Genomic DNA, 25,831 nt, shown 5'->3' on the forward strand with positions numbered 1-25,831 from the left:
TATCAGCACGTAGAATTGTAGATGGTATATATGACAATATATTCCAACATTAAGTGCATAAAACCTACAGCTGACTTGACAGATCAAACCAAAATCATTAGACAAGAATATTAAGGGACTACAGAATACATTCTGAAAATATAAGATGGGGATGAGGGGTGGCTATTCTCAAAGTGTCAATAATCCCAGCTGAGCTAACATGAAAATGAAAGGGAAGGAAAAAAAAAAAAGTCGGCAGAAAACCACTAGAAAGTAATTATTAATACTAAAACCACCCAGATAAGTTCTATAAAAGCTCACCAACAGGCAGCTAAAATGGTAAATGAAGCTTGGAATGGCTGCAAATTGATTTATAGTGGATCGAGAAAGTTAAAATTTACATCCGAGTAACCCTGCCCTGAATCCTCAAGAGCATTTCTGACACAGAAGGAAGGAAGTCTTGTATGAACCCCAGCTCAAGCTTGAAAATTCGGCATCATGGCTTGTGAAGCTTGAAGCCAAACACTCTTGGAACATAGCTCTGTGATGGCTTCTGCGGCTTCAAGTGCCCGTATGTCATCAAGAACAGGTGAGGAAATGTACTTCCGAAATAGGCTCCGTCAATGTCTAAATAGAGTTAAGTAGTTCAGGAATTAATGCTAGCAAAACTAGTGAGCATTGTGTCCGACCCTGAAAACGAGTCAAAGCCAATGATGTTATAATCATAAAGCAGATGTCATGATATTGTATAGGCAAGGTACTACCTAAATATGCATCAAGTTTCACGCTTTTAACAAAATCAAGAATCAAATTTCCATATAAAAATTGAAAATGACTACATCAATCTTAGTAATATATTACTGCAACAACTGACAAAGGTTTATTCAAGAAAAAATAAAGCTTACAGATAAAATAAAACCAAGCTTTTAAATTAGCCACAAAAGTACTCATGTCCTTTAAACATCACCCACAAATCCATGCACAGATGAAATGAGTTTGACGAAAAGTGTAAGTTCTTTCATTTACCTTCTATATATATATAAATATATAATAAATATAAATGAAAGAAACTGAAAGTCCAGTTTCAACCTACATCTATTTAACAACAAAACCTACTTATCAGACTGTATGATGTTAGGTTAGGTCCAGTGGTGCCCTCAATCACCAATCATTAACTAAGGGGGGCAACTTAGTACAATGTTTCAATCAATTTTTGGCTACTTGGAGTTGCTAGTAGTGCAAGTTAAAAACTAAAATGCACCCCAGGTCCAAATTAAAACAGGAGACCAAGGGTAAAAAGAAAAACCTTATAGCCTAGCCTAACAGAACTACGGGATGGTAACCAGAACAAAAAAAGCAGCAGTATAAAAAGTATTTTGTAAGCAGCATCTTGCCATACCAGCTGCTTATATGCAGCCAGCAGTTTCAAATGCAGAATTATAAATACAAACCTTGATACTTCGATCGAGGGTAGTAGATATCTTCACACATGGGGGCAGTATATTTTTACAGTGCTTGACAATGGGATGTCTGATTGGCCAACTGGGAGGCAGGGTTGTCTACAGCAGTACACTCTTGGACATCTCCCGAAATCATAGTTCTTGTATTTGTCTAGCTGTACATCCAATAACACAATTCTAGAAGCGCCCATATGTAACAGTTGAGAAAGCCTATACCCAAAGGAAAGAATATTTCTCCCTCATTTCATCTTATGATTCAACTGTAAATGTGTAATTATTTTTACCCTCAAGCATCACTTCAATTGTACACACACTGGCTTAACAAAGAAAGTTGATCATCCAACCGGGAGACCATAAATTGATCAGTCAAGTAGTCAACAGTCAACACACTAGTATATGTCAAAATCACCGAAAAAAACGTAGTATAACTCATAGATGCACGCAAATAATGGCTAATCGGCATGAATAAAGAAGATATAAACATCAAATTTATTAACCGAAAGGATATAACCCAGTATTTCTTCACTGATCATCAACAAAACACACCTACTGGATCCACTATCACCATTCAACTACCACCTAAACAAAACGAAATGAGACATTCAAACATTCACACTTACAAGCAGAGCTCATTACCATTCCGAAATCTGAAGCGAAAACTCTCTGTCACTGATTCCCGGCCAAAATAGAAGCCTCCTCGGCCAGCAACAGCACATAAAACTCATTCCACAGCAGCGGCTCATTCCTCGCCGTAATCGAGTTCCGAAACGCCTCATACTCCTCCGGCAACCCCCTCAGAGCATGACCAATCATCTCCGCGTCGTCCACCATCACCGAAAACCCGGCCAGCTTCATCCTAATCTCACCAATCCTCCCCCAATACACATTCACCGAGTCGCCTCCCTTCGTAATCGTCTGCAGATCAGACCTGTACTTCAAGATATTGAAATTCGACATCGACGTGAACCGCCGCTCCAGCGTCAGCCACAGGTCCCTGGCCGTGTCGGAGCCGATGATGTGCGGCAGCGCCGACGAGGACAGCGTGGCGTTGATGACGACCTTGACTCCGGCGTCGTAGCGGCGCCAGAGCTTGAAGTCGGAGGTGAGCTGCGCGGTGGGCTCGCCTTGGGCGTTGAGGGCGAATTTGTCGGGGGTCTTGATGGTGCCGTCGACGTAGCCGCGGAGGCCGTGGGCGTTGAAGATGATGGTCATGCGACGAGACCAGATGAAGTAGTTGGTGGATTCGAGGCGGGTGGGTATGAGATTGCATATGGATGAGAGGAGGACGTCTAGGGTTTCGGGGTAGGAGGAGGAGGAGGAGGTAGGAGATGAAGCGGCCATGGTTTAGGGTTTCGACCTCTCTGGCTCTGCTCTGTTAAAACCCTGAGACTGAACGATTTATATGAGCTCCGACCGGAAATGGAAAGCGCAGCGCACCGGATTGACACGTGGGTTTTCAACGGGGAAAATGAAAACCCAGCGAATTAAAATGGAGTGCATCCGGCTTATTAACACTCCATTTTTTTTAAAACACTACTACACTTCATTTTTACCTTCAACAAAGATACAAAAAAAGAGTACCAACGTGGGTTGGTTCAATTGTTATGGGCCTACTTATGCCAATAGTTCTGCGTTGGTTAATCTGTAAATCTTTTGTGGAAATTCATAACTCCACGTCAGTCATTTCCATAAAAAAAAAACTCCACGTCAGTCATTTGAGGTCAATGTTGTAGGTCTTCCGTAGCGCACAGGTGTATGATGTTTTTCTCTCTCCAAACTTTTTGTAACTTAAAAAAAAAAGTATGAAGTGTGAACAGTATTTTTAAGAGAAAAATGAGTGAATATCATCACATGTACGAATTATTTATTTATCTAATACTATATAAAAAGATTCATCTTCTGGACGGACATTCAGGTCCTACCACGGTTTCTTTGCAAACCTCTAGACCTCGTTTGGTTCGCGGAAAGAAAATCAATTCTTTTGTATTTCCTATAAGAAAATCAATTCTTTTGTATTTTTAAGAGAAAAATGAGTGAATATCATCACATGTACGAATTATTTATTTATCTAATACTATATAAAAAGATTCATCTTCTGGACGGACATTCAGGTCCTACCACGGTTTCTTTGCAAACCTCTAGACCTCGTTTGGTTCGCGGAAAGAAAATCAATTCTTTTGTATTTCCTATAAGAAAGGAGTAGTGGGAAGTTTGTTTTCCTTTCCGCTGTTTGAAAACGTTGAGAAATCAACAAAAAAATATGTGTTTCAATCTTAATGTTTGGTTTGTGCAATGAAAGTAAGCTAAATCATATTAAGATTCCATTTATATCCTCATGTATTAAAATATAGAATTATACAAATTTCATAAATTTTTTGAATAAAATTGTCAATTATAATTTTCAACAAGGATATGTAACTATATTATGTAATTAATGCGGGAAAGTAGAAGGGAAAATGAATGATGGGAGGCACCACCTTCCCCCATATTTTCCTTTCTTAAAGGAAATTGTTCCTTTCCTTGTGCACACCAAACATAAGAAAAGAATAAATTTCTTTTCCCAAGTCCTCAATTCAAACGAGGCCTTAGGATTTGGTTCCGATTAAAGAACAGACCTCATGTTATGAAGTCCGAGAGGATTGGAGAGGCTATTGGTGCTATCATAGGCTTAGTCCTTGCGGTTGATAAGCCTAAAGGTCATCCTACGACGCAATTGGCAAGGTTTCGCATTGATCTCAATATTTTGAACCCAACTTGGAGAACTAAAACCTTCGGACTTTTTTTTTTTCGATGACACTAAAACCTTCGGACTTGCACAGAGTACAGACAATAAAAATCAAAGGTGAACTTAATTATGGAAATCAAAGGCCTATGGGTCAAATGTTACGGTTCAGGGGGGGTGCTAGAAGACTATGATCTCAATTCTGTGCCTTTTGAGGGTTATCCATTTACTTGGTCTAACAAGAGAGAGGGGGATGATTTGGTAGAGGAGAGGCTTGATCGTGGAGTTGCAAATCTTGAATTGATGGCTATCTTCCCTCACATCTCTTGCACACATTTGGTCAGTAAAGTTTCAGACCATAAACCTCTGCTTTTTACACTGCAAACTGATCTCCAGTGGGTTGCTTCCAGAATGAGAAGGAAGAGACGGTTTCATTTTGAAGAAATATGGTTATCTGATTCGGTGTGTTCTCAAGTCATCAAGGACAGTTGGGATGCTTCTACTGCTGCAGGATTGCCTACACAGGACTGTTTATCCTCATGTGCTGTTGCCCTGACCCAATGGAGTAGAGTTGGTGTAATACCCCGAAAATCCAAATTAAATTCCATGGATTTTTAGAAATGATTTCACGATAGTAGGAGCGAGTACGAAGCTTGGAGAAGTTGTGGAATTAGTTCGAACGATTTTATTTTCGAAAACGAACGTTTTTTTAGGGGGGCCGAGAAAGTTGACTTTTTATACGTACGGAATTTGGGAAAACTTCCTTCATGAAAGTGGTAGAGCTCATCGATACGATCGCGTGCATATGTGGAACGCAATATTCGGAGTTCGTATGAATAAGTTATGAATATTTAAAAATTGGGATTTTTCTATAAATAGGTGGAAAATCTGATTTATTTCGGAAGGACGAAAGTTTCTCAAAATTGCATTTTGGTCCCTGAAACTCTCCGTTCTCTCTCCTCCCTACGCAGCTGACCCGACTGACCCGACCCGGACCCATCTCCCTCCTCCGGCGTTCTCCGGCCACGACCCGGCCATCCCTGGCTTCGCCGTGAGCCGTCCAGTCTCCTGGTGCCATCGCCTTGCATCGACGCTGCCCCCAGACGTGGATCGAAGCCCCCCAGAGCCTAGCATTCGACCCGACCGGATCTTGGCCGTGCCGGCGTTGCACGGGCCGATCCTCCCCATTTTCGTGATCTCCTCCTCCCCCTGATCATCCCCATATAAGCCTTGCATGACGATTTTGGGTGTAGAGCGCTTGATCAAGGTTTGACTTTTTTCGACGGCTCTGATTCAATCTGGAATCAGATCAGACGCTCCGGATTAATCCAACTTCAAAGCTTGATCTAGGACGATCTAGGCCAAACCAGACTTAGCTCCAGGTATGGAAGTCGATCACCCTTTCATTTTGAACCAGTTTGTAGTTGGTCACTTTGCCATCGGAGGTGGTTGACCGGCGTTGACCGCCGCGTTGACCGCCCACTGACCACCGCTTGTGGCGGCGTATCAGACCATATTTCGAGTTTTCATTATCTAGGCGATGATCTATGCATCCATACGAGCGTTTTGATATATAACTTGGTCATGTTAGAAAAAGTTGATAAATAGTGGATTTACGTTTTTACGTTACTATTTACGGTTTTTACGTTTTATCTTCGGTTTACGATCTGCGAAGATCAGACCATCGGTTTTACTTCAAATTTTAATATGTTGATCGTATGACTGTCCCGGTGACTTTGTGAGGTCACGGGCGAAGATCCGACCGTTGGATCTTCGTATAATTGAGAAATAGTAATTCGGAAGGCGATTCGTGAGAATCCGACCGTCGGATTTTCGTATAATTTTGTGGAGATGTTAGTAAAGGCGATTCAGGAAGGTCTGACCGTTGGATCTTCGTGATAATTTTGGAGGATGATCCTAAAGGCGATCCGTGAGGATCCGACCGTTGGATCATCATTAAATTCAGATCCGACCGTTGGATCATCGTTTAATTTGAATCTGAGCGTTGGATCGTCGTTTAATTACATTTATGAGTTGTTGGCTAAGTTAAGATCATTATTGGATTAGGTTATCGACGGATTGATTGGGCGGACAATTCGGGAAAATTGTTGTTTTAGCTGTTAAGAAGACGCAGCTGGATTAGAGGTGAGTAAATCTCACGTGGTTCATATTACGAACTGAATAAATTTAATTACTTTATTTTGGTCGCAATTGTGTGAAAATATTTGTGGAATAAATATTTGTTTTAAATCATATGGACTTGATCAACTACGGTCCATAGGTAAGTAAAATGATTTTATTATACAAATGAATTTCACGGTTTTTATGCTTGAACTATAGTTGGTATTAGTGGTCATCCCTGAGCGGATGATTACGTATATATATATTTACGTGGAATATATATATTAGTTGACGTGTGATTGGTGTGATGAAATGATTGAGAATGAATTGGATATTATTCAAGCTATTAATCTCGCATTTAATTGTTGAATAATGAAATGTTGATCATGTGGTGTGAAAGCTATTTTATATACCCAATGGTGAATATGTGGAAATTATTTTAAGAAGTAAAGATTTGTCTTGAAATAATATGTCTCTTTATGTGGGTGTACATATACATATATACGATCTATAAATCATAAAGATTGTATTTTGGTGATTTTGATTATGTCTGAGAAGTACAATTGTGAAGTCGGGTGTTATCTACTACCCCGTGCTTAAGTGAATTACTGGTAAACGTGTTTTGGTGTTATGTGGAAGTTAGCCTTGGGCCCTAGTCCCTACAGATAGTGCACTATTATACTCTTAGGAAGGTTGCTTACTTTGAGTATACATACTTGGGTATAGTACGTTGGACCCTGGTATGCTGCGGCTTTCCCGTACTTTGGGTATAGTACGTTGGACCCTAGTACGTGGATTTGTGATTTGTTACCAGTCAACCTGGCTTACTCGTGCTTTGGGTATAGTACGTTGGACCCTAGCACTTGTATTTATGATTTGTTACCAGTTAATCCGAAAATTCACTAAAAAGAAAAGTGTACTTATATTATTTTGATCAAATATCTATTTGTGATATATTGTTAATATGTGAAGGTGTTAGTGAAAAGAGAATCAAGCATGCTTTGCTATAATGTTATTTCACATATTAATGTTGCAATATTTGTTGGTTGTGATCAGTCAAATGTTGAGTTTTAAAAGAAAGCATCGAGAATATACTTATATGTTTCTGTGATTTTTGGAGTTACCTTGTGAGTGTGTTGATTGTTTACTTGAGTTATAATAAATATAATTGAATAAATAAACAGTTCTTTCTTGTTTACTCATACGGGCTGTCAAAAGCTCACCGGGTTTTGTGTTGTTGCAACTCCCGGTACACTATTCAAATTGTGTAGCGGGTAGTCTTACAGGACAGGAGAATCAGGGCAGTGATCGTGCGGTTTAGAGTATTAGTATTAGATTTATAGCATTTGTTTTGTGAGGAGAATTGTGCTCTCTTGAGCTTTATAATTTGTTTTGGTGAGAGTGTACTGTAATAAGTAGCTTGAGGATTTGGTTTATGTAATTATCGAGAGGTGTAATGTGCAGTTGATTTTGAGAAAAAAATTCTGAGATTATAAACAGGGTATTTGAGGTTCATGCTTCGAATATGAATTACTTAAATTCAGAATTCGGGGTGTGACAGATTGGTATCAGAGCGTGAGGTGCATACTTAATGATTTGTCAATACTTTCCGAGTGATGGCCCGTCTGCAGCGGATCCCCATCTTGTGCTCTTCAGTATTGGTCAAGTCATTGGTATGTGAGAGTGTTAGAAGTCATCTAGGACGTTTGGTCGTATTAGGAGTTATGAAATACCCTTGGTGTGTTAGTATATTGGTTATTAGGTACTTGTATTGACTGATGCTATGTTTGAGTGTTATACAAGTTTTAAACAATTTTTGCTATGCTTCCGAAGTAATGGACAAATTGGGAAGCATAACTAAGGATTGAAGTAGACCCTTTGGTAGAGGCCTAGTCTGGTGTAGGAACGTGATCTTTCTATGGAGACAATTGAGGATGAGGTGTAGGCATTAGAGGTTGAGCTGCCTGTTCCATTAGTGGTTGATGTGATGAATTCTATTCTTAGGTTGAAATGGTGAAAAATGTTGAGGATTTAGGAGTTAGGAGTAGTTGGAAAGGGAATTGATCTTACAACTCAATATGATAGGAGTGTGAGAGATTATGAGACAAATGGATGCTAATTTTAGCAAGGTGTGAGGAATAAAGGTGCCTTATTAGCCTTAAGACTTTTCTTACTAAAGAGAAGTGTGATACGGGAGAACCTAATTCCTTGGTGTGTTGTGACAGGCTGTGCTTGATGTCTATAGTAGACTTTTGCGTGTGACTTCTTTTGAAAAAGTGTTGTTCTATGTAGTACGTTGCATGATGCATCTTTTATTGTTTCACAAATGAATCTTTTATAACTTTGTTTGTGTGTGCAATACTACCTTGTTGTGTTCGAAATTATTTGAGTGTTTGTTGTGATTTTGGAAAAGTATCAACATACATTCAATCTTATTAATTTTAGGATGAGTCTTTTACCACTTTAATTAGTGCTGGGGCAATAGAGTTAATACTCTAAGCTCTTCATAGGAGGATGCCAATTATGAAAGATGTGTGCAGCATAATTGGCTAAGGTTTTGAAAGAGCAATGGGTGACCAAGGTCCGATCCATGGTGTCGTTGTTGGTCTGTTTTTAAAGAAAAGACTACCACATTCAATCAGTCTTATTACAAACCAGAAGCAAAATAAAGTTATTGTCCAACGAAAGTTAAAATGCAGACAAAGAAATACAATAACTAGAAGATGAATTGTTTTTGCTTCTTCCCCTTTGATTGGGAAAGCTCAGCAATCTCTTCCATGAGTTTGGTGATCTGATCATCGACCTCTTCACTGTCCTGCGAGTCACTACTGGTTGAGTCAAGATCTTCCCAAGGAACATGAGGAGCGGTGCGCGGGCGAGTGGCAGCCCTTTTGCTGTTTTCAGCCTCAGGAGGAGTGTCCTTGTGGAGTGACGCAGCAACGTCCTTGCAAGGAAACCCAGGAGGATGACACTGCATGTTGTTGACTTCCTGAGCAAGCTTGTCCATTGCGGTGTGACAGCGAATCAAAGAGATGTTCATGTCAGAGATGTAATCGATCATGCATGTGACTCGCCAATCCGTCACCATAATATCATCACGGAGAGAGGAGCGCAGAGCATCAATCGAGTCAGACAAGCTCTCCAGGGTGGCCACAGGCAGAGGAGCACGAGCAGCTCGGGAGGAAGAGGACTCGCTAGGATGCAGTCTAGGAGAGCGTCGAGGTAGAGGAGGGGGACTGCGGCTACGCTCACGTGTAGGACGATGGTCCCCAGGACGAGTGAGGCCAGCGCGAGTGGCCGCTTGACGACCTTCTTCTTCCAGAGAGAGAATGCGGCGTTGATTGACGCCCATGCGAGCGGTAACCTTGGTTCGAACCATGATGAAGGAGAAGAAATTTGAAACTACACGCTTAGACAAAACCGAGTAAAATCTGAAGGAGACAAAATGAGGTTTATATAAAGCACAAGATAGGGTTGAGAGAATGTGACAATTGAAGAACGATGATGATGAGTGTTTGAAAGAGATTGTTGTTTGATGGATTGAAGTTGATGAATTGGTGTTGGGGATTTGAGTTTATCAGATGGAAGAAGAGATTTGAGTTTATCGGATAGAAGAAGAGAATTGAGAGAGAATGGCTAAAACTCTGAAGAAAATTTCTTTTCCTTTGGAGTGAACAGTCGCGTCTCCAGAATGCACCTATTTATAGAACAAGGTGAGCAGATCTCCACCGTTGGATGAACGATCTCAGAATTTGAATCCACGCGTTGGATTAAAGTCGCCCCGAAACCCGGAAAAGCTGTTGGCGCGTGTTGAGCGTGTAAGGGGACATGCCGAATTTCGAGGCGCTGTGGCAGACAGATTTAGCCGAAAGTGATTCTGATTGCCTTAAATCACGGAAGGGATAAGCCGTGGCAGGTGGGCCGTACGTGGGCTTGTCTCGGATCAAGGCCCTCACTGTAGTTGTGGGTGGGGGCCCAATGGGCTGAACTTCTGAAATAGTTTTGGGTGAAATCCATGGGCCAAATTTCTGAATAGTTTTGGGATGAAATTCATGGGCCGGATTTCTGCAACAGTTTAGGGTGTTTTGGGCCGGATTGTTGAAACAATTTGAAACAGCTTGGTTTAAATAAAAGGAATGGTATAGTTATCATCGAGAGCAGCTTGTGCTCCAGTGGTTGGGGGGCAAAGCCTTTGTGCAGCAGGTTAAGGTTTCGAACCTTGCCACCCCTTTTATTTTATTTATGTTGCTTATGACATAATAAATATAACACGTGAGCATATATTATTGGAAGCAGCTCTTGCTTCAGTGGTTGGGAGCAAAACTTTTGTGTTCGAGGTCGGGAGTTCGACCCTTGCCTCTTACATTTATTTTTGGATCTTGTATACGCTCAGTATACGGACGTATTTTTATACGTAGAACCGTAGCTTTGTATATTTCTACGGTATGGTATCTGTAGATTTCTACAGTATTGGTAAAGTTGGAGATAGTATAGTCAAGCGTGGTAGTTGAAGTAAGAATTGTGGTGATCAAGTTGATGCTTGGTTAGTGTTCTGAAAACTTTAATCGGGAGAAATGGACTCACGATTAAATTTCGGGACGAAATTCCTTTAAGGAGGGTAGACTGTAATACCCCGAAAATCCAAATTAAATTCCATGGATTTTTAGAAATGATTTCACGATAGTAGGAGCGAGTACGAAGCTTGGAGAAGTTGTGGAATTAGTTCGAACGATTTTATTTTCGAAAACGAACGTTTTTTTAGGGGGGCCGAGAAAGTTGACTTTTAATACGTACGGAATTTGGGAAAACTTCCTTCATGAAAGTGGTAGAGCTCATCGATACGATCGCGTGCATATGTGGAACGCAATATTCGGAGTTCGTATGAATAAGTTATGAATATTTAAAAATTGGGATTTTTCTATAAATAGGTGGAAAATCTGATTTATTTCGGAAGGACGAAAGTTTCTCAAAATTGCATTTTGGTCCCTGAAACTCTCCGTTCTCTCTCCTCCCTACGCAGCTGACCCGACTGACCCGACCCGGACCCATCTCCCTCCTCCGGCGTTCTCCGGCCACGACCCGGCCATCCCTGGCTTCGCCGTGAGCCGTCCAGTCTCCTGGTGCCATCGCCTTGCATCGACGCTGCCCCCAGACGTGGATCGAAGCCCCCCAGAGCCTAGCATTCGACCCGACCGGATCTTGGCCGTGCCGGCGTTGCACGGGCCGATCCTCCCCATTTTCGTGATCTCCTCCTCCCCCTGATCATCCCCATATAAGCCTTGCATGACGATTTTGGGTGTAGAGCGCTTGATCAAGGTTTGACTTTTTTCGACGGCTCTGATTCAATCTGGAATCAGATCAGACGCTCCGGATTAATCCAACTTCAAAGCTTGATCTAGGACGATCTAGGCCAAACCAGACTTAGCTCCAGGTATGGAAGTCGATCACCCTTTCATTTTGAACCAGTTTGTAGTTGGTCACTTTGCCATCGGAGGTGGTTGACCGGCGTTGACCGCCGCGTTGACCGCCCACTGACCACCGCTTGTGGCGGCGTATCAGACCATATTTCGAGTTTTCATTATCTAGGCGATGATCTATGCATCCATACGAGCGTTTTGATATATAACTTGGTCATGTTAGAAAAAGTTGATAAATAGTGGATTTACGTTTTTACGTTACTATTTACGGTTTTTACGTTTTATCTTCGGTTTACGATCTGCGAAGATCAGACCATCGGTTTTACTTCAAATTTTAATATGTTGATCGTATGACTGTCCCGGTGACTTTGTGAGGTCACGGGCGAAGATCCGACCGTTGGATCTTCGTATAATTGAGAAATAGTAATTCGGAAGGCGATTCGTGAGAATCCGACCGTCGGATTTTCGTATAATTTTGTGGAGATGTTAGTAAAGGCGATTCAGGAAGGTCTGACCGTTGGATCTTCGTGATAATTTTGGAGGATGATCCTAAAGGCGATCCGTGAGGATCCGACCGTTGGATCATCATTAAATTCAGATCCGACCGTTGGATCATCGTTTAATTTGAATCTGAGCGTTGGATCGTCGTTTAATTACATTTATGAGTTGTTGGCTAAGTTAAGATCATTATTGGATTAGGTTATCGACGGATTGATTGGGCGGACAATTCGGGAAAATTGTTGTTTTAGCTGTTAAGAAGACGCAGCTGGATTAGAGGTGAGTAAATCTCACGTGGTTCATATTACGAACTGAATAAATTTAATTACTTTATTTTGGTCGCAATTGTGTGAAAATATTTGTGGAATAAATATTTGTTTTAAATCATATGGACTTGATCAACTACGGTCCATAGGTAAGTAAAATGATTTTATTATACAAATGAATTTCACGGTTTTTATGCTTGAACTATAGTTGGTATTAGTGGTCATCCCTGAGCGGATGATTACGTATATATATATTTACGTGGAATATATATATTAGTTGACGTGTGATTGGTGTGATGAAATGATTGAGAATGAATTGGATATTATTCAAGCTATTAATCTCGCATTTAATTGTTGAATAATGAAATGTTGATCATGTGGTGTGAAAGCTATTTTATATACCCAATGGTGAATATGTGGAAATTATTTTAAGAAGTAAAGATTTGTCTTGAAATAATATGTCTCTTTATGTGGGTGTACATATACATATATACGATCTATAAATCATAAAGATTGTATTTTGGTGATTTTGATTATGTCTGAGAAGTACAATTGTGAAGTCGGGTGTTATCTACTACCCCGTGCTTAAGTGAATTACTGGTAAACGTGTTTTGGTGTTATGTGGAAGTTAGCCTTGGGCCCTAGTCCCTACAGATAGTGCACTATTATACTCTTAGGAAGGTTGCTTACTTTGAGTATACATACTTGGGTATAGTACGTTGGACCCTGGTATGCTGCGGCTTTCCCGTACTTTGGGTATAGTACGTTGGACCCTAGTACGTGGATTTGTGATTTGTTACCAGTCAACCTGGCTTACTCGTGCTTTGGGTATAGTACGTTGGACCCTAGCACTTGTATTTATGATTTGTTACCAGTTAATCCGAAAATTCACTAAAAAGAAAAGTGTACTTATATTATTTTGATCAAATATCTATTTGTGATATATTGTTAATATGTGAAGGTGTTAGTGAAAAGAGAATCAAGCATGCTTTGCTATAATGTTATTTCACATATTAATGTTGCAATATTTGTTGGTTGTGATCAGTCAAATGTTGAGTTTTAAAAGAAAGCATCGAGAATATACTTATATGTTTCTGTGATTTTTGGAGTTACCTTGTGAGTGTGTTGATTGTTTACTTGAGTTATAATAAATATAATTGAATAAATAAACAGTTCTTTCTTGTTTACTCATACGGGCTGTCAAAAGCTCACCGGGTTTTGTGTTGTTGCAACTCCCGGTACACTATTCAAATTGTGTAGCGGGTAGTCTTACAGGACAGGAGAATCAGGGCAGTGATCGTGCGGTTTAGAGTATTAGTATTAGATTTATAGCATTTGTTTTGTGAGGAGAATTGTGCTCTCTTGAGCTTTATAATTTGTTTTGGTGAGAGTGTACTGTAATAAGTAGCTTGAGGATTTGGTTTATGTAATTATCGAGAGGTGTAATGTGCAGTTGATTTTGAGAAAAAAATTCTGAGATTATAAACAGGGTATTTGAGGTTCATGCTTCGAATATGAATTACTTAAATTCAGAATTCGGGGTGTGACAGTTGGTTTCAGTAATATTTCCCATCAAGTACGACAAGTTCGGCGCAGATTGGAAGGAGCTTATTCACTGTCTCATACCAGCGCTCATTTGGCTTCCATTACGGAGTTAGAGACACAATTAATGGAGTTACAGGATAAGGAAGAGGTATTATGGCGACAACGATCACGAGCAGACTGGTTGCAACTTGGTGACAGAAATACTAGATACTTTCATGAACGAGCTTCAGGTAGACAGCGGAATAACACTGTGTATGGCTTATTTGATTCTCAAGGGGTGTGGCAAACAAATTCAGATATTATTGGAGAACTTTTCTGTGATTATTTTGATTGTCTCTTTACTAAGTCAGGTGGGTTTGGAATGGAGAGGGTTTTGGATTACATTCAACCCATGGTTACACCTGCTCAGAATCGGAGTCTGCTACAGCCTTTTGACCGTGCTGAATTGGAAAACACTCTATTCAAGATGGCTCCCTCAAAATCCCATGGTGCAGATGGCATGTCAGTTTTGTTTTACCAACGCTTCTGGAGTGTTGTTGGGGATGAAGTCACTTCTCTCTGCTTGCAGGTTTTGAATGGTCTTCTCTCAATTAGGCTTTTCAATCACACACTGTTGGCTCTGATACCCAAAGTTCTGTCTCCCTCCCTAGTTTCTCACTTCTGCCCAATAAGTCTTTGTAATGTGATCTACATATTGGTTGCGAAAACTTTTGCAAATCGGCTGAAGTGGGTTTTGCCATCACTCATTTCTCCAACTCAAGGAGCTTTTGTTCCCTACAGGAATATACTGGACAATGTTATGATTGGTTTTGAAGTTACTCATGTGGTCAAAAGGTTAAAGACTGGTGATTGTGGGGCATTGGCAATTAAATTGGACATGGCAAAGGCATATGATCGGGTGGAGTGGTGTTTCTTGGAGGCTATGATGTTGAAGCTGGGGTTTCATGTAGAGTGGGTTAGGAGAATTATGGATTGTGTTTCAACAGTCTCCTTTTCGAGGCCTTAGGATTTGGTTCCGATTAAAGAACAGACCTCATGTTATGAAGTCCGAGAGGGTTGGAGAGGCTATTTGTTAGGAGTAGCCCATATAATTACTCCTAATCTCTTTTGTACTGGCCCATTAGGCCCAAATGACCATCTATATTATGTAATCACAGTGCCCAGAGTTGGCAGAATATATGATGATTAATCTTTGAATTCTTGTTTTCTCTTCTCCCTTAATTGTGCACCCAACATCTGGTATCAAAGCCGGATGGCTCCGGCGAGGATAGTTCAGACCTCCACTCCCTCCACCACCCCTACCACCTCCGCCTTTGTCCCACCCTTAACCGAACCACCACAAACCAATCTCCTTGCTTCATCCTCATACCAACCTGCCGAGGTGACACCAGACCATGTGGAAGAACTCCACCACTCCTTGGAGCTGCTGCAGGCCGAGTTCCATCATTCCATGGACCGCATGAACCAAAAGCACGACTCCTTCCAAAATCACATTTCAGCTCAAATGGCCGCATTACAGAACACAATTGTTCAAGCCATTGTCCACCGACAACCACCACAGTCACAAGCTCAAGCAAATCCCAGCTCACCTGCCATCACCTTCGGCACTATTGCCGCTCCAATTTCATCCTGGCCGAGCCTTACTTTACCCGTCCCTCCCACCCCTTCAACATCTCAGGTACCCACATTTCTGCTTTCCTCTCCCCAAACACCACCCCCACCATACAATTCTGCCCCTCTTCATTACTCCACACTCACATCAATTCCACAAACCTCAACCTCCACACCGTTACACCTCACCCAATCTCAGCTATCCCTGCCGGAATTTCAGGCTCCCCATTCCACCATTAACACCTTTCCCAGACTCAACACCCACCACCAACACCACGCTTACAACCACTTTCGACCCCCCAAGATTGATTTGCCCCGATTCCTAGGGGAAGACGCACTCGGCTGGCTCATGATGGCCGAAAGGTACCTTCGCACACAGCAAATTCCGGTATCGGAACACATTTCTATCGTGGCCTCACATTTTGGGCCAGAGGCCTGCATGTGGATGCATGCATTTGAGCAGCGACATCCCATGGCAACATGGAACCAATTTGCTTCGGCCTTCTTGGAGCACTACGGCGCCGGCAACGACTCCGACATCCAGACCGCTCTTTCACAACTCCGACACACCGCTTCGGTGAATGAGTTCATCATCTCCTTCACCAAGCTGTCTTCAAGAGCTTCAAACTAGTCGGATTCCCAGCTGCTACCCATCTTCCTCGGCGCTCTCAAGCCGGAGATTCAACATGATGTGATTGCGCTTGAACCTCGTACTCTCGCATCTGCCCAGCGCCTAGCTCGTCGCTTCGAGCTCAAACTTGCTGACATCCGTGGCTATCGTCAGCCTCGTACATCAGCTTGGCCATACTCCTCGAGATCCCACAATCAACCCCACCCTACCATCACATCCGGCCAAAACCCGACTCACCCCACCAATACCCAAATCGTTCCCTATGCTTCCACATCCACTACCAAACAAAACCCAATGGTCCCTTTCCGACACTTACCTTCCAATGAGCAGAGAGAAAGGAGACTCAAAGGTCTCTGTTTCAATTGCGACGAGATATGGTCCAAAACCCATGTGTGCAAAAGACCCGTTCTGGCCATTCTCGAGGCTCCAACCCCAATGGAGGATCTGCAAATCAAGGAAGCTACCGCAACTGACATCACGTCGGACGCTGACAACCCATTACCGCTCCATGCCATCACCAATACATCGATAAGCGAAATGATGCGATTTGTTGGGACCATTAACGGGCAATCAGTCGCGGTGTTCGTGGATTGCGGGTCAGCCATTAACTTTATCAACCCGACCGTGGCTTCTCGTTTGGGTCTCAAAACGGGTGCAGCTCCACCACTCCGTTTCACCGCCGCCACCGGCGAAGTAATCTCCACCTCGTAACAAGCCTTCGACGTGCCTGTCACAATCCAAGGCTACAACTTTCAGTCCTCCTTCATGCTTTTGCAGGTTCCCGGGTGTGACTTACTCCTCGGAGCTCCGTGGCTTGACTCACTTGGATTTGTGGGATGGCATTTTATGGACAAACTGATGGTTTTCACGATTAATGGCCGCTGCCAGGTTCTTCAGGGCATCACGACGCAGAAACAGTCCGTGGACCAAAGCTCCATTATGGCCCTTATGACCCAAGAACTTTTGGACCCACACTCCACTCAATCGGGTCCTCATGTGCCGTCCAATTTAGCCCACGGCCCAGAGGTGCAAAAATTGCTCACTAATTATGAGGCCTTATTCACCACACCCACGGGTTTTCCACCTATTCGGGCCATCGACCACCGCATTCCTCTTCGGCCCAACACTGGCCCGGTTAATGTGCGCCCATACCGTTACCCACATTCTCAAAAGACGGAATTAGAGAGTCAAGTGAAGGAAATGCTCTCTAATGGGCTCATTCGACCTAGTCGTAGCCCATTCTCTTCTCCGGTTCTTTTGGTAAGGAAGAAAGAAGGGAGTTGGCGATTTTGTGTGGATTATCGTGAGCTCAATGCCATCACCATCAAAGACCGTTTTCCTATCCCGGTTGTCGATGAGGTACTTGATGAGCTACACGGCGCCACATTCTTTTCCAAATTGGATCTCCGTGCGGGCTATCATCAAATCCGTATGTGTGAAGGTGACATTCACAAGACCGCCTTCCGCACACATGAAGGTCACTACGAATTCATGGTAATGCCTTTTGGGCTCTCTAACGCCCCCTCTACATTTCAAGCCTTGATGAATCATGTTTTTAAGCCTTACCTATGTAAATTCGTATTAGTTTTCTTTGATGATATCCTAGTGTATAGCCCGGATTTTTCATCTCATATGATTCACTTGGAAGAGGTATTCAAGGTTTTACATCAGGCACAATTGAAAGTCAAGTTAGTGAAATGTTCCTTTGCCCAAGAGTCCGTTCATTATTTGGGCCATGTCATTTCTAGTGACGGAGTAGCTGTGGACCCAGATAAGGTCCAATGCCTCAAAGATTGGCCCAAACCACAAACAATCAAAGGGCTTCGTGGGTTTTTGGGCCTCGCAGGCTATTACAGGAGGTTTGTCCATCAGTTTGGGCTTATAGCCCAACCCCTTACTGCCATGCTCAAAACTGACAATTTCCGCTGGACCCCTGAGGCTGACGACGCCTTCACACTGCTCAAACTCGCCGTCATCACTGCTCCTGTCCTTGCCATGCCGGATTTTTCCAAGCCTTTCACCGTGGAGACTGATGCTAGCGGCCTCGGCATCGGCGCAGTCCTGTCACAAGAAAAACATCCGGTGGCTTATCTCAGCAAGACCCTTTCACCCAGAAACCAAACTCTCTCCGTCTATGACAAAGAGATGCTGGCTGTGCTATACGCAGTGGATAAATGGAGACCTTACCTGCTTGGCAGTCAATTCACCATTCTCACAGATCATCAGACATTAAAACATCTTCTCGATCAAAGAATTTCAACTCCTTCACAACACAAATGGCTATCCAAGCTTCTAGGCTACGACTATCGGATCGAGTACCGAGCCGGCCACCTCAATACTGTTCCGGACGTGCTATCTCGCCGCCATGAACTCTGCCCCATCCAAGCTGTCTCTTCACCGATTTTCGACAGCTTGCACCACATCCAACAAGCATGTCTCAAAGACCCCGAAGCCCAACAAATCACCCATGCCTTAACCCAAGGCCAACAAAGAAAGAAAGGGTTCTCACTGCTAAATGGGAAATTACTTTACAAGGGAAAGTTGTTTGTACCTCCGACCACCGAATGGCGAGCTAAAGTTCTCCAAGAGTTTCATGGGTCACTCGAGGCGGGTCACTCGGGGTATCTCCGCACATTGGTTCGCCTATCCCGTAATTTTGCATGGCCGGGCGTTCGTCGGGATGTCAAGGCCTTTGTTGCTGCCTGTGATCAGTGCCAAAGACAAAATTATGAAGCACTCAAACCACCAGGCCTTCTCCAACCCCTCCCCGTGCCGGAAGAAGTCTTCTATGACATATCGATGGACTTTGTCGATGGTCTGCCTCCGTCCCAAGGCATGAATGCCATCTTGGTGGTAGTTGACCGCCTCTCCAAATACGGTCATTTTATCCCAATCACCCACCCCTATACCGCTGCCCAAATTGCAGAGATCTTCATCAGAGAAGTTTTCAAGCTCCACGGCATGCCCAAATCTATTGTCTCTTATCGTGACCCGATCTTCCTCAGCCGCTTTTGGGAAGCCTTCTTCAAAATCCAAGGCACTAAGCTCTGCAAAAGCTCGGCCTACCACCCCCAATCGGACGGCCAAACCGAGGTGGTGAACAGATCCCTGGAGCACTATCTCCGGTGCTTCGTCGCCGATAAGCCATCTTCCTGGCACACCTTGATTCACTGGGCAGAGTGGTGGTACAACACCTCCTACCACTCCACTATTCGGATGACGCCTTTTCAAGCTCTGTACGGCAAGCCACCACCCTCCATCAACAGCTACCTCCCCGGCACCACCTCGGTCCATGCAGTGGACACCGCACTGGGTAGCCGCGATGAACTACTTCGATCTCTCCGACATCACATGACCATGGCTCAGAATCGCATGAAACAGCAGGCGGACAAAAATCGGACTGAGCGTGAAATTGAAATCGGGGCATGGGTCTTCCTCAAGCTCCACCCTTACCGGCAGCGTTCCCTCATCAAGAGACCATCACACAAGCTCGCCCCAAGATTTTATGGCCCCTTTAAGGTGATTGATCGAATCGGCAAAGTGGCATACAAATTGGATCTTCCGGCATCTTCGAAGATCCACCCGGTCTTCCACGTCTCGCTGCTCAAACTTCGCATCGGTGACTCTTCCCCGAGCTCTCAGACCTTACCTTAGTTTGATGACAAAGGTGAGGTCGTCTGGTCCCCTGAGCAGGTTCTCGATATGGCGGTTGCAAAGAAGAAAGGCCGGTTTGTCACTCAATGGCTCGTGCAGTGGAAAGGGATGCCTAAAGAAGACGCTACGTGGGAGGAGGCCCAGGATATTGTGGCCCGCTTTCCTCATTTTGGCAACCGAGGACGGTCTGCCTCTTAGGGGGGCAGGACTTGTTAGGAGTAGCCCATATATTTACTCCTAATCTCTTTTGTATTGGCCCATTAGGCCCAAATGCTAACCTTGGATGTATACAACGGTGGTCCTGTACCGTTGTTGTCGTCTTCTCCTTTTGTCCAGATGGGGTACCATCTATATTATGTAATCACAGTGCCCAGAGTTGGCAGAATATATGATGATTAATCTTTGAATTCTTGTTTTCTCTTCTCCCTTAATTGTGCACCCAACACTATTGGTGCTATCATAGGCGTAGCCCTTGGGGTTGATAAGCCTAAAGGTCATCCTACGACTTGGTTTCGCATTGATCTCAATATTTTGAACCCAATTTGGAGAAACTAAAACCTTCGGACTTTTTTTTTTCGATGACACTAAAACCTTCGGAGTTCGGACTTGCATAGAGTACAGACAATAAAAATCAAAGGTGAACTTAATTATGGAAAGCTGAATGGGTTACTAGTGCATGACACTGCCACAAAGTACAATGAGCTTCAGTCCCACCTATCTGGGTGAAAAACAAGTGCAGTTTTCTTTCTTCTTGTTAGGGTGTGTTTAGTGTTTACCTCGTTTCCTTTGGCCCTAATGTGCAAACACTTAGTAATGACTACCAGCAAAAACTTGCTAAGTTAACAGTACACCCTTTGTATTTCTAACTTTGAATTTGGCATCAGTACAAGGATTTCTATAAGCAGAATTCTATTTCTACAAAAGCAATAGGTTAAACAATGAAAAAGCAAGAAAAAAGAGACATTACAAATATCTGAACGTAGAATTGTAGATGGTATATATGACAATATATTCCAACGTTAAGTGCATACAACCTACAGCTGACTTGACAGATCAATCTAAAATCATTACACAAGAATATTAAGGGACTACAGAAAACATTCTGAAAATATAAGATAGGGATGAGGGGTGGCTATTCTCAAAATGTCAATAATCCCAGCTGAGCTAACATGAAAATGAAAAAGAAAAAAAGTCGGCAGAAAACCACTAGAAAGTAATTATTAATACTAAAACCAACCGGATAAGTTCTATAAAAGCTCACCAAGAGGCAGCTAAAATGGAAAATGAAGCTTGGAATGGCTGCAAATTGATTTATAGTGGATCGAGAACATATGAAAGGAAAAATTTATATCCGAGTAACCCTGCCCTGAATCCTCAAGCTCATTTCTGACAGAGGGAAGGAAGTCTTGTATGAACCCCAGCTGAAGCTTGAAAATTCGGCATCATGGCTTGTGAAGCTTGAAGCCAAACACTCTTGGAACATAGCTCTGTGATGGCTTCTGTGGCTTCAGGTGCCCGTATGTCATCAAGAACAGGTGAGGAAATGTACTTCCGAAATAAGCTCCGTCAATGTCTAAATAGAGTTAAGTAGTTCAGGAATTAATGCTAGCAAAACTAGTGAGCATTGTGTTGGACCCCGAAAACGAGTCAAAGCCAATGATGTTATAATCATAAAGCAGATGTCATGTTATTGTATAGGCAAGGTAATACCTAAATATGCATCAAGTTTCATGCTTTTAACAAAATCAAGAATCAAATTTCCATATAAAAATTGAAAATGACCACATCAGTCTTAGTAATATATTACTGCAACAACTGACAAAGTTTTATTAAAAGGAAAAAAAAACTGACGAATCTTACAAATAGAATAAAACCAAGCTTGTAAATTAGCCACAAAAGTAATCATGTCCTCTGACCATCACCCACAAATCCATGCACAGATGAAATGAGTTTGACCAGAATAGTAAGTTCATTCATTTACCTTTTAAAATATTATATATATAAAAGAAACTGAAAGTCCAGTTTTAATCTACATCTATTTAACAACAAAACCTACTTATCAGACTATGATGGTAGGTTAGGTCCAGTGGTGCCCTCGATCACCAATCATTAAATAAGGGGGGCAACTTAGTGCAATCTTTCAATCAATTTTTGGCTACTTGGAGTTGCTAGAAGTGCAAGCTAAAAACTAAAATGCACCCCAGGTCCAAATTAAAACAGGAGACCAAGGGTAAAAAGAAAAACCTTGCAGCCTAGCCTAACAGACTATGGATGGTAACCAGAACAAAAAAATGCAGCAGTATAAAAGTATTTTGTAAGCAGCATCTTGCCATACCAGCTGCTTAAATGCAGGCAGCAGTTTCAAATGCAGAATTATAAATACAAAGGATACTACCTTGATACTTCGATCGAGGGTAGTAGATATCTTCACACTTGGGGCAGTATATTTTTACAGTGCTTGACCGTGGAATGTCTGATTGGCCAACTGGGAGGCAGGGTTGTCCACAGCAGTACACTCTTGGACATCTCCCGAAATCATAGTTCTTGTATTTGTCTAGCTGTACATCCAATAGCACAATTCTAGAAGTGCCCATATGTAACAGTTGAGAAAGCATCAAATTGAGAAAAGACAATGAAGAAAGAAACTCACCATGGCAGCCATGCCTTTGCTGGTCAAAATATATCGTACATGAATCAGACCATAGAGCATCTCTGCTGCTGATTCAATTAATTCATTTTGTTCTTCAGTAAACATATCACCTGCACATATCAAACAATGCAAAGTATTCATCAGAAAGGTAAACCAAATGGGAGAGATTAACATTTGGTCATTCTACGTGAACGTAAAAGTTTGCCATAATAACGAGTCTCACCCAAGATAAATACTAGGATCCAAAAAGTTTCAAAATACAATTTCATGATTGCTATAGCTAAAACCAATCTCAGCTCCAACTAATGGGCTTGAATTATTCAAATTGAGCTGAAAAACCCAAAGAAGCTTTCGAGAACTTGAAGTTGGTCTTGAATCTATTATATCATCCTCCATCCAACCAACTAAGGCCAGCTATGGGTATAGGCAAGTGATGTGCGACACACCTATTTCCCTCGTTCTACAGGTTCTACCATATGCTGCTATAGCTATAAATCACAATAATGATTAAACTGAAGATGCACAATGCTGATTACACCGAAGATAAGCTTACCATGTGAAGACTCAACATCCAAGATCAAATCAAGTGCATAATCATAATATGGAACTTGGCTGCTTAGCCCACAAAGGTTGAAATCATCTTGTATATAATCATCATCAACTTCACAAAAAAACTCATTTCCTCTCAAATTGCAAAACCAAGATATCCAAGACGTGTCATCCCCATCTGATCCACTAACATCTGACTCTTCACTATCTGTTTCAGATTCCTCTACAATCAATATAAATACACCATTAGTTCATTATGGAACTAGTAATCTATTTCTATCAATAACCAAACCAGCAAAGAAAAAAAAAAAAGGTAGATCAATAAGAACATTAGATGAATAAATAAAGTGCACATATATCTTTTTCTTGCAGAAGAATGAAGTTCCCTGTGTCCTCTGTAAAGAAGTCAGTATATGATTGTTCAAAGTAAAAAAAAAATGATCTCCTCCTGAGTATAAAATAGTAGAAAACAAATAATCACCCTTTCTTACTTAATAGTGTCTTCTCCATTTGTCTTAAAAACAGTATATACATATTATTCTCAAACGAAATATAATAGTATGTAGATACAAAGTAAATGCAGACTAATCTTAAGCTGTTTAGTATATGTAGGCAGACACAACAGTTTGCAAAGAATCACTTGTAAGAGAATGAAGTTCAATAAGTAAGTTGCTCTCTATTGTAATGGGACACTGCTCTTAATTAAAAGAAACACGTTCGAAACTTCAAGAACAATGCTTTCTTCATCTAGACCGAAACTAAACACCAGATCAAAAGACATAGCAGTTTGATTTTATCAAATGTTACTAACATAATGCTGTAGGGTATTACTCGCTATAGAAGCCATATCATCAACTCTTGCAAAGACTAGAAAATTGAAAAAGAAATGCTTTCTAATTCTAAGATATTAAAAGAAAACGCAAAATTGTTTCTAGTTGTTTCTTAGTGAATTTAACCAAGACTGAAAAAACCACTCATTAACCTCTGAATTCTAGACCTAGTTGTTTAATGAAAAATAAAATCATGTGAAGGAAATGACGGAAAGAACAAAAAGACAACTGAGTTATGTAATGACTTTTCTACAGAAAGCAAGCTGAACAGAGCCTTGCAAAGTTAAAACAGCAAAACTATATAAGAAAATTTGCATTCATCCCTATAACAACCACTACATGTTTCAATGACTTTCAAAATCCATGCACTATACACAAATTACTACATGCAGCACCATCAGATAAAATTGAAAGTATAGACACAAGCTGTCTGTGAGTCTGTCTATCAAAACTTTGTACTCATCCTTATGAACACGCTAACATTTTACATCGAAATAAAAAGAATACTCTTTACAATCCATGCATTGTTAAATATAGGACCATCAGATAACTAAAGTATAAACACAAACCCAGCTGACATCACAATGTGCACTATATGTATCAAAATATCCTCTCCCCAGATGCATCCCCATCCGAAAACTTTATCTAAAAGCAAATTTTGGGGAACAAAAACACGATTTTTGAAAAAAAAAAAATCTTTGAGCAAAGGAAATATGCCCAAATTGTAAGAAATTGAATAGGACATAGGGAAAAAAGAAAGAAAATGTCAAACCATCAGAGCAATTGGTTTTGGATAGAGAAGCAGAGGCAGAGCGAGAGTCTCTACGATGATCAGATATCAAACCCTTACCCCCCATGATAAGAGGCTTATTACTGCTGCCATCCTTGCCGTTGATTGCAGCCCTAGAAGTCGACGGCGACGATCGCTCCAGCTGCTTGTCCAAGGCGTCGTTGATCCGCTTCCGATCAACCGCCCCCACCTCCGTCATCTTCGACCCACCCGACCCTCGCTCTCTATACATCTCTTCTTCCTTCTTCTTCTCCGATTCCCCCTAATACTCTCACCCCAACATGCCTCGAATCGAAACCCCACAGCAAATTAAACGAAATCGGGAATCACAAAGCCCTAGGGCAAAGGGAAGACGCAGGGCTAGGGCTTTCTCGGCTTCGGATCGCTAGCTCATATTGGCGGGTTTGGTTCAGCTACTCTAGGAGAGAGAGAGAGAGAGAACAAACAGTGGGGGACGGAGAGAGATCGGAGAGGGGGCCTTTAAGGTTATATAGGGAGGGGCAGGTTGGTAATTTGGGCGCGAACGACAATGGGTTTCTGGTTTATTACGATGCGGGTGGAGAGATCTAGCGCGTCGTGTGTGGTCGTTTTTAGATTCTGCGGGGGGACACGTGGCGGATTGGAGTGATCGTCAGGTGGGGGCCCAGGTGAGGAGGGTGAGATGTCGCCAGAGATATTTTCGCTGTTTATGGAAGATTTTTAACCAAGTAAGATTTATTATACAGGAAGCTCTGAAATTGATTAATCAATTAAATGAGAAAAATTGAAGGAGAAAAGGAATTTGGGGAATGCGATGGTACCGAAATGGGAATAGCTGCTCTGGGAAGAAACTGGGTTGACATTCCCTCTCTCTCTCTTCTGACCCTCCAATGTGGGGTCCACTCACCATCATTTTGTCACGTGCTGAAGGAGGCAAGGAAAGCATATGCTGCTATGCGTTTTGGGAAGTAGCTTTGGGGATGCAGTACACTTGCTCAGTGCAGCTGGTGGGAGGCAGCAGACTTAATCCACCGAGGTATACCAATACCAAACTAGAGAGGGATGGACGGCGAAATGGCGATTAGACGCGGCATTGTCGATAGAAAACACGAATAGATAGGAGGGACGA

General features: G+C 42.1%; 1 protein-coding gene across 6 annotated transcripts; it reads right to left on the reverse strand.

Moving 5' to 3' along the window:
• On the reverse strand, positions 1 to 25,235 carry LOC133746391 (putative casein kinase II subunit beta-4). 6 transcript variants are annotated; one of them, XM_062174568.1, is made up of 5 exons: positions 24,706 to 25,235; positions 23,108 to 23,326; positions 22,555 to 22,664; positions 22,300 to 22,462; positions 1 to 606 (listed from the first exon to the last, which is right to left on the reverse strand). In XM_062174568.1, the coding sequence occupies exons 1-5, from the start codon at positions 24,953 to 24,955 to the stop codon at positions 476 to 478; spliced, it is 873 nt and encodes a 290-aa protein (XP_062030552.1). In that variant the 5' UTR covers positions 24,956 to 25,235; the 3' UTR covers positions 1 to 475. The 6 variants fall into 6 exon arrangements, with proteins under 6 accessions (XP_062030552.1, XP_062030550.1, XP_062030551.1 ...); XM_062174566.1 differs by having other exon boundaries at positions 22,297 to 22,462; XM_062174567.1 differs by lacking the exon at positions 1 to 606 and adding an exon at positions 20,875 to 21,477 and having other exon boundaries at positions 24,706 to 25,228.
• Between the last annotated feature and the right edge of the window lie 596 nt (positions 25,236 to 25,831).

The sequence above is a fragment of the Rosa rugosa genome, chromosome 4 (assembly GCF_958449725.1).
Source record: "Rosa rugosa chromosome 4, drRosRugo1.1, whole genome shotgun sequence".
In the NCBI taxonomy this organism is placed as follows: domain Eukaryota; kingdom Viridiplantae; phylum Streptophyta; class Magnoliopsida; order Rosales; family Rosaceae; genus Rosa; species Rosa rugosa.

What these genes read in the sequence shown, in the direction of transcription:
- LOC133746391 (XM_062174566.1), bottom strand. Translation starts at nt 24,955, where the DNA reads ATGTATAGAGAGCGAGGGTCGGGTGGGTCGAAGATGACGGAGGTGGGG. An exon ending in GCAAAGGCATGGCTGCCATG is followed by an intron (nt 22,463 to 22,554) that starts GTGAGTTTCTTT and finishes TTGGATGTACAG; the next exon opens with CTAGACAAATACAAGAACTA. An exon ending in TCGATCGAAGTATCAAGGTA is followed by an intron (nt 607 to 22,296) that starts GTATCCTTTGTA and finishes AACTCTATTTAG; the next exon opens with ACATTGACGGAGCCTATTTC.